At 49.5% G+C, this 9330-nt stretch overlaps 1 protein-coding gene across 1 annotated transcript; it reads right to left on the bottom strand.

The window, feature by feature from the left end:
- Positions 1-262: 262 nt before the first annotated feature.
- MSC (musculin) lies at positions 263-1621 on the bottom strand. The gene is made up of 2 exons (XM_066547141.1): positions 1100-1621; positions 263-349 (listed from the first exon to the last, which is right to left on the bottom strand). The coding sequence occupies exons 1-2, from the start codon at positions 1619-1621 to the stop codon at positions 263-265; spliced, it is 609 nt and encodes a 202-aa protein (XP_066403238.1).
- Between the last annotated feature and the right edge of the window lie 7709 nt (positions 1622-9330).

Below are 9330 nucleotides of genomic sequence, written 5' to 3' on the forward strand. Positions count from 1 at the left end.
ATGATGAAGCCAAGTCTTAGACTTCAGCTGCTGCAGTCAGTTCATAAAACCTCTAATTTCAACCACCTCCATTCTTTACTGCTTTAAATAATCTGCCCTCAGAACATTAAGGGGAAAGAATGATGAGGGATACAGATTTAGCACTGTTAGAGATGGGAGTTTGCCCCATCTTCTAGTCCTGAGCTGATAAATCACAGCTCTTAAAAATATCCAACCCATTAAAAAAAAAGATCAACAATAAGAAATCCTCAATTTAGTCTGACTATGCAGTAGTTCCACATAATCTGCTGGCAGTAGAAACTTCTTTGGTGTCAGAGTCAGGTCTTCCTGAAACCACAAACGGCCAAGTCTGTAAGCAAAAAAAAAAGGTATTGCATATTAAAAGAAAGTTTATCCTCGTATGAAACTGGAGCTTTATTACTGATAGATGTCTAACTCTGGTTCAGTTGAAAACACGTCATCATGTTTTAGTCCCTGTGGGAAGCACAGAGAGAGCTGAGTTCCTCTAACAAATATTTTCATTACGTTTTTCATTATAATTAAATGCTCCACAGAAGGTCTGCAATAGTCAGCGACACTGTTCACATCCAAACTGCAATGTTTCTCTTGCTTTGAAACTCTTTGCATCATTTAATAAATAAAAAGCATATAAACTATTCCAAAACAATCACTCTGCCGCATATAAGAAAACGTTTTACCCCTGTGACAAACATCGGGCGTTTAATTTTGTACCGATGAACTCATGACGCTCTGCTTGTGCTGCAGGCCAGCCGGCAGACCGAGTTACTCCTTTTTCGGACACTAAGCTTGCCTAATGCCCGAGGAATGTAATCTTTAGGGTCCCCTGTTCTGACTCCCCAGGACTGACACACCCGCCATCACCCAAAGCCAAACGCAGCCCCGGAGTCGCCCACGGTGCGAGGGTCCCCGGGGATTTGCGGAGCAGCCAGGGCCGCCCCGCCGCTCCTTTCAGGGCAGGCACAGCCTGAGCGCTGCCCCCCTGCCTGGGGCACCGGCCCCGCGGGGCTGCCCCGAGCGGTGCCCGGGGATTCCCGGCGGGTGCTCCTCGCCGCATCCCGCCCGCCCCCCCGCGCCGTACCAGGTTGACGGGATGGACGTAGCCGTTCTCGTAGCGGTCCTCCTGCAGGAGCTGCCGGAGGTGGGCGATGTAGCTGGACGCCAGGCGCAGCGTGTCCAGCTTGGAGAGCTTGGTGTCGGGCGGCACCCAGGGCAGGCTTGTCTTCAGCCGGGAGAACGCCTTGCTCAGCACCCGCATCCGCGCCCGCTCCCGCGCGTTGGCCGCGTTGCGCTGGGACTGCTTCCCCTCGGGCGGCGGCCCCCGCGGCCCCGACGCCGCCTTCTTGCCCCCGGGGCCGCCGCCCCGCGCCCGTTTCCTCTTGCAGCCGCTGCCCGCCGGCCCCGCCGCGCAGCTGCCCTCGCCGTCCTCTTCCTCCTCTTCTTCCTCCTCTTCCTCCTCCTCCGCCGCCGAGGAGTTGTCCCCCGAGGGGTAGAGCTCGCCGCGGGGCTGGCGCTTGGCCGGCGGCGGCGGGTATTCCAGCTGCAGCGCCCGCAGGTCCATCTCGGGCAGTTCCTCCGCCTCGCTCGCGGAGCCCGTGGACATGGCCCCGGGCGGGCGGCGGGGAGGCGGGCAGCGCGGCGGGCGGGCGGGGGCGGACGGCCGAGCAGAGTCGGCCCAGAGCGGGGCGGCCCCGCCGCGGAGAGTCCGTGCCGGGGCGGGGGCGCGGGGGGGCGCGGAGGGGGGATGCGCCCCTTGACAGCGCTATATATCGGGTGTCCGCGGAGCGATCCATCTGCCGGGGAGGGGAGGAGAGGGGCGCGGGGCGGGGGTCGGGCCCTGCGGAGCCCCGCGCCGGGGGCGGCGCCTCTCCGCGCTGGGCCGCGGTCCGCGGCGGGGCTGGTGCGGCGGGGCGCGGAGCCAGACCCCTGTGGGGGGGCACACACGCGCGGGTGGGGCTCCACAGGCACGCGGGATGTCTCCGTGTGTGTGTGTGCTCTTGGGCGTCACGCCTTTCCCACTGGACAGACCCCTCTCCTCTCCGCGGAGATCGTAAAATATCTCCAGGGCTGGTCCCGCCAGTGTTTGCGCGGGGAGGAGCGCACCGCTCCCTGTGTCTAAGGGTCAAGCGCGACCCGGGACTCTGCTTCCAGCCCACCTACACTCGCTCTTCCTCTTGCCTTTCCTTCGAGGGCATGGGATTTTCCCAACGTATGAACCCCGGTGCAGCCGAGTGATGCGGCGGGACGGGGCCCCAGCCCGCTGGGCTCTTCCTCTGCCTGCCCAGCTTCGGGAAGGGAATGTGCAGTCCCGGTGCCCCCGCGGGGGGCGGGCGGAGGCAGCAGGAGACGCGGCCCTGGGGATTGGGTGTGCGGTGTGTGGGAAGCAACGCAAAAAGTCGCTGGGAACGTGCGTACTGTGGTTTGATAGCGTCCCTAGTTTCGGGTGAAACTCCAGACACTTAGGGTTTCTCCTTCCTCAGAGCAATTAATTAAAACCCATTAAATTGGCTGTGTACGCCTCCCCGTCACAGAGCAAATTAAACGAGACAGCTTTTTGAGGTTCTTTAAAAAAAACCTGCTTGCAAGTTTTTTAAACAAATTCTGTAGTTCAATTTTTATTACAGAGTCCACGGGTGAATGGAGGACTTCACATTCAATGGAAGTGCTGACATACAAGTTCAACGGAGGTATAAATAATAAAAAAGAAATATTAAAAAATCAGCTATCAACTTGTATCCCTCGCACCTCCCCCAGAACCTCCCTTTTTCACGTGAAGAACTAGCGTTTAGTTCCTTGCTGGCTTTCACAACTTGGATATGATTAACCAGAATAAAAACAGTTCTCAGAAAATAACCTAATGACTACAACAGGTGGAAAGATCTTGTCCCGCAGTTTCTGTTCACGGTTTTTCCCTTCCATTTCTCTCCCGCCCGAGCGGAACCCTCCCGGCTGCTGCCAGGCAACTTTCCTGGCACCGCCGGCCGCCTTTGGGCCCAGAGTTCTGCTCCCCTCCCCGCCAGCCCTGCGGGCTCGCTGAGGCCACTTAACGCTGTGCAAACCCCGACTTCACCCGCTGGGCTAGAACCACATCAGAGCCGAGTTTAATGGCAGCCTTTCCAAGTGAAACTTGACATTTCTTGAACCACCTATACAGGCAGCTGATCTTGCAACTGGATCTCTTGAACTTGGTTTGACTCTACGATAGATGCTCAGGCAGGGTCCCACACGCTGCACAGTGAAAGGGCAGCATGCTGGACTTGGGGGCTGCCCTTCCTCCCCAGTTAGACTGCATTATCCATATATATATATATATATATATGGATATATATATAAGTACATAAAGATACTGCAGGGGAAGAGATATAGGTTTACTTTTTCCCCCCATCTGGGTTGTTTATACAGGTGCGGGCTGAACGCTTTCCCTGCTAAAGATTAATGGAAGAAAGTACTGAATTTCTTTAAGCAGAGAAGAAAATGGTACCCAGTCTTAAAAGCCACAATGACAAGCCTCCCCTTTCCTGCCTATCTTTGTCTCAGTGGATTAAAGGCGACACATAATGAACACCTTGACTCATTTAATGAAAGGACTAGGGGCAGGAAGATGAGCCAAATTCTCAGATCGTCTTTGCCTTCTTCTTGGTTAGTAAAAGAAATGGGAAACGCAGTCGAGTAAATCTGAAGGTGGGGTTTACTTCGGGTTTACACCCAATGTAACCGAGCAGACCTGACTCATCTATCAAACCGCTAATTTCTGCGACCCTGACAAAGATATCATTTTCAGGATAAAGTCTTTGATGGGGCCAGGGCATTACATCATGCTTCCATTTGTCAAGATTTTGATCCTTTATGATCTCTGTGAGGTGAGTAGGGTAAGCCCCTGGTATATCAAGGCAGCATTTTATGCTTTACCGTTATCAGGTGCAGTCCCTTTCCCCTTTCTCCGTTAAAAGATAAAACCACGACCTGTACCCGAACTCCGAGGCCAGCATCCTTCCCTGTTTCACGGTCTATCCCTGCACACTGGGCGAGGTGCAGGGGCAGCCTGGGTTTGCAATGTGTGGTGTGCGTGTGTAAAGGGATAGCAGCAGCAACAGCTAGAACAGCTCCTACATGGGAAGAAGCTGCAGAGACTCTCTCCCCCAGGGAGCTTTGCCTCTGCCACCGTTGCTGGCCCTGAGGACACCAAAATCAGCTTTTCTCCACTGAGGGGAGATCCCTCAATTGGGGAGTCTCACTGGGGCGGAGTGGGCTTTATTTCCTCCCACTTTTCAACTAGGCATTTAGGTAAATAAATGCAACCAAGCAAAGAGGAGTCCACGAAAAACAGACCTTTTCTTGAATTTTTGCAGCAAGCGAGGGTGTTTCGTGCGGCAGCTGAGGACCGGCGAGGACGGAGAACATCCCCGGACAGACCGGGAGGCGCCTGTGCCCGGGAGCCGCCGCCGCCTCCGCGACAAAAGCGCGGCCCTAACAAGTGCCTGGGATGAGGCATAGGGGGAATAATCCTCTCATTTCCTTCCTGAAGTTTCAGAATAAATTATAGCAAAAAAAAAAAAAACCAAAACAAAAGAGAAAAAATGACCGGAGGCCAAGTCTGTAAAGCGCGGGTTATCTCCGAGAATGGGAGGGCGAACCGCTAAAAGCCCTGCGTCTTTCACCCTCATCCTCTGGGGTATTGGCAGCGACAAAGCAGGGTGGAGGAGGGAGATAATGTGTTCTCGATAAAGTGATTTAAATGCGGCTTTTCTTTGGCATTTATTCTTTCCTCGAACTCAGCAGTTACCGAGTTCGCCTCACCTGGAACGCGCTATGCTTTCTCAGAAAGACCAAGATGTAACAAGGGCTTTTTTATTCATTTTTCCCGCGGTGATGAGAAAGGCGGGATGTTCTGAGGAGAAGAGAACAGCGGCTAACAAATGTGTTCGCCTTCATCTCTTCACAAGCATTTATAACACACATCCAGGCTGTGTGAAGGGCGTGCAAGGCTTCTGCCAAGAAGTGATGGATGATGGAGATGGCTGGTCTAGTAGGAAAAGCAGGTGGATGAATTATAACCTTGGCTTAATGCCACTTATAGCAAAGACGACTCTGCTTGGCTCAGATTGCCCGGTAAAGGCACTGAATGAAGGGAAAAGTGTTTGATTGTCCCTCATTCCTCCAACAACCTTAAAACGCCTGTACCTGGAACGATCATTGCTACAGTCAGTGCCCCGGGTACCCTGTCCTTAGCCAGAGGTCCAGCACGGCTCGAGGCACCATTAAAGAATTCCCTTGCTTTTTTTTCGTTTTACTAAGGTGACAGCGCCGTGGTACCCGTGTCCTGGAGCCCTGGCAGCCACCTCTCTGGGGATACTCCGTATGAGTTAGCCCAAGGGATTCCAAAATCATCCCGGGGGAAAGCAGAAACCAAACAGTTACTAGAAATGAGTATGTGTGTTTGTGTGTGTGTGTGTGTTGTGTATGTGTGTGATATAGGAGCAGGATGGACTTCCCTAAAAATCGCTTTCCACCATATAACAAAATCAAAGGGTACTCTGTGGGTTAAGCCACGTCAAATAAAGCAAACAGGAGATGATAAATTAACCCCTAGAAAGAAAACAAATGAAGTATTTACTAGAATTTATTTTGCCTTGCGAGAGCAAACCTTGCCATCAAGGGACATGCTCGATGATTCACTTAGTGAAGGGACTACAAACAGAGGTTAAACCCCTCCTCTCCGCCCCTCTCCCCGCTCCCTGCGAGCTGGGGCTGTCCTGTGTCTCTTCCCGAGAGCCGAGGGGGCGAACTCCATGTGCGGGACGGGCAGCGCTCTCCTTTGCCGTCGGGGGAGTCTCTGCTTGGGCGATCTCCAGCCCAGCGGGGGAAAGCCTCGGCTCCAGGAGGAAAACCCGGCCGGAGGGGGTTGCTGGGGGACAGGAGTGAAGCGAGTGAAGCGAGTCACTGGCGTCCTGCGGCTGCGGGGCTGCTTTTACCGCCTGGGCTGCGGTGAGAGTTCGTGCTTCTCGCTCAGCAGCGCTGAGCATAAGCGGGGACATGCTTTTAAATTTAAAATCAAAAAGACAAAGAAACAACTCTTCCACCGTCAAAACCTTCAACCCGACCAACCAACCCAAATCTCACCAAACAAACAAACAAAACCCCCCACGTTTGTCATTCGAGCCGCTAATTGACCCAAAGGAGTCCCCGCCCCGCAGCACGACATGAGCACATCTTCCCCGAGGAAAGAAATTGCTCCCTGTTAGCAGCTTCTTGTCCCCGGAACTTCTAGTGCAATAACCACAACGAGACATTATCGAGTGTTATCACTGCTTTGGCCGGATTTTGACCAGCAGTGAATTTTGCTCAGGTATCCCCAACTTTCAGCAGGATTTCCCCTGTGGAATAGCCAGGCAAACTCTCTAAATACCTCCTGGCGCCAGAAGAAAGTTCTCATGTAATAGATACCCGTTGGTGTGAGAACATGGATTCTGCTCACTTTGTCAATCAGCCGGGGGGAGGAAGGGAATGGAGGACGGGGAGGTGGGGGGTTTCCTTTAATTAAAAAAAAAAAAAAGTATTTTTTTAATGGTGCCAGGAGATATGCAATTGGTCAAAAAGGATCAGAATTAACGGTGCTGTTTCAAGCCCAGTTTATTTCTTCTCTTGGAGCAAATTAGCTGGAATAACAAGCAAACAGCAGGCAAGAGGAAACACTGGGTTAGTCTCCTCCTTGTGTTTCACTCTGAGAGGGAAGCCCACCAGAGCAAGATGGAAGAGATTGGGGAGAGATAACACCAGCACAGCACTTCATTATACTTGAGCGCTGCAGCACGCTCGTTGCTTTGGCTCTTTGCTTAGAGCAGACAGAGGAGTACGGCTGCCCTAGGAACCGCTGGTGGAGGCAGTGAGGGCTCTCAGCCGGGGCACACAGCCTGTGAGACAGCTTTGGGGGCAGTAGGGGGAAAATCACTGCCCAAAGTTATCCAGAGTCAAAGAGAACTCTGGCATCACGTCATTAACAGTATTCAGGGCAGGTTGTGCAAGGCATACAAGGCTTGCAGACTGCCGTCACAGCAGTTCAGTTGTTGGTGAAATTATTTTCTCTAGGGAACAAATTTCCTGGAAGGCACTTAGGCAGCCTTCTGAACACCAGGCAGGACAGCTGCCACACCTTACCTCACCAGCACTCAGGCTCCAAGTGCTGGCAGTACTTGGATGGGTGCTTTTCCTCTTGTAAAAGACAGCATCACTTTGTTCTTTGTTCCCCCTCACAGAATACTGGGTATCTGGGTATAATATTCAATTTTCCATCTATTAAATTGGTGGACCTATAATGAATCTAGATTTTAAATTGATAAAATTACAGGGGACCACATCGATCACTACTGGGCTAATTCTGGATCTGAGAGAGGTGACATGGCATGGTTCTGACAATGATTTTTAGATTCAATAGACATGGTTCTTCTAGGATGCAGTCTTGGTCCTGGTCTTACTGCTGTGCATTCTGCTTCTGTGTGCACTTGACACAGAGACCCAATATAAAATAAGGGCTGCACTATTTGGCTGCTATTGGCAGAAAATGAAAGAATAAAGTGAAAGCTGAGTGATTCCAGGTCTGTGGAGAACTGGTGAGGCATGGATACAGCAGATATATTTATTGCTGTACTTGAGGGAATGATCACCAGGTTCAGTGAGTTCATCAGATTCCAGACTTGTAGTAGAATGTGGATAAACCTACCCCCTCAAACAGATGCCCACAATCAGTTTTTCAAATACTGAACACTTCTTGAAGTGAAAAAAGTGCTTTTAAAGAACCTCTGACATCACTTCATGGTAAAAAGAAATCAGGCTCTTGCATTCCAGACAAGCAGAAAGGAACAATTAGACCAACTAACAGACCTATGAAGGTGTAACCATTATATTCAGGGTTGTTGTTCATCATATCATGGAAAGACAAATTTAGTGCTCAACTTGCTTATCTAACAGAGAATTCCAGCAAGCAGTAGGAAGGATACAGGTATGGTTTATCATATGACTTCAAAAATAAAAGCTTCACAGTGGTATCCTGTGAAGGACTCCTGAATAGAGACAGGACTTACAAAGCAAATGCTGCAGAGATTTATGTAGTCTCAAAAGATTGTTATTTGTTTTTGGAAACCTCTTTGTATTATTAAAATTATATAATGACAGAAAGGGAAGGACACCTGGATGGATAATTTATTAATTTTATAATTTACTATTTTGGAACAAATATATCTGTTGTACTATAATGGGGAGCAAAGCCTACATCCTCAGCATAAGTAGAAACGTTGGAAGTCAGGTCCAAACACACCTTATGAAGTCTTTAGTGAAACAACAGATTGTTTTTATCAAAAACATCTGAAAGGTTTAACAAGTTAAGGTTCATCTGGTGCCAAACTAAGATGTAGGTGAAGATAGATGATGGCTGCAATTCCTGGCAAATAGAAGTAGTCACTTATGGTAATGATGGATGATTTCCAGGGAAGAGGTACAGAATTATTCAAAGGGATGTTTCACTTCAAGAATATGTAAATACTTACTTTTTGGTTTTATCCTTCATTAAAAGAAAAAAAATAGTTTTCATCTGTCTGGAGCAAATCCAACTAAAGTGAGCAGGATAAGGTCATGTCCAACATACGTAAGACCAGTCCTTTACATGATTTTATGTAAATCTCTGTGGTTTAAGGGTGATAGAAAGATTGAAGGGGGACATGTTCTGCCATTCTTTACCTCAAAATTGTAACTTATTCAAGATACATACCTAGTGTCTTTTTACTTAGCTATGTGTAGCATTTGAGATGTAGATAAATTATCATAAACCTTGTTTAGGGTGCAGTTAATCTTAATTGATTTCAGCCACCTCAAAGTTTGGTATCACAACTCAGACATTTAGGAGTGAGTGGCAAGAGTTAGAGTTTGTAGGTCAAAATGTCACCTGTTACATTTGTTACATGAAATGTCAAAATGTGGGAGGCATTCTTAAGGCAGCCTAATGAAATACTGCACTGCCATCCATTTCTTTCTCTGTGTTTTTTAGATGAACAAGATGTCAGTGCTTGGGAAGTTTCAGGCAGAAACAGAGATCATGCCTGAAATGAAAGGAAATATTAGAAAGACCTTCCTTAGGAGAACTTTGCCTTTCAGCAGAGGTGAAGATTAGTAAGTGCTTAGGCTTTGTGATGTGTCTCTCTTTGTGTTGAGTCTCTATAATGCTATCATGATCCTGCAAAACTGGAGTAGAACAGGCTGTGTAATAAAAAAACCCATTGCTTTTATTCTTCCTTTGGTTCCTCTCCCCCTTCTCACTGTGCC

Source organism: Molothrus aeneus, chromosome 1 (assembly GCF_037042795.1).
Source record: "Molothrus aeneus isolate 106 chromosome 1, BPBGC_Maene_1.0, whole genome shotgun sequence".
NCBI lineage: Eukaryota > Metazoa > Chordata > Aves > Passeriformes > Icteridae > Molothrus > Molothrus aeneus.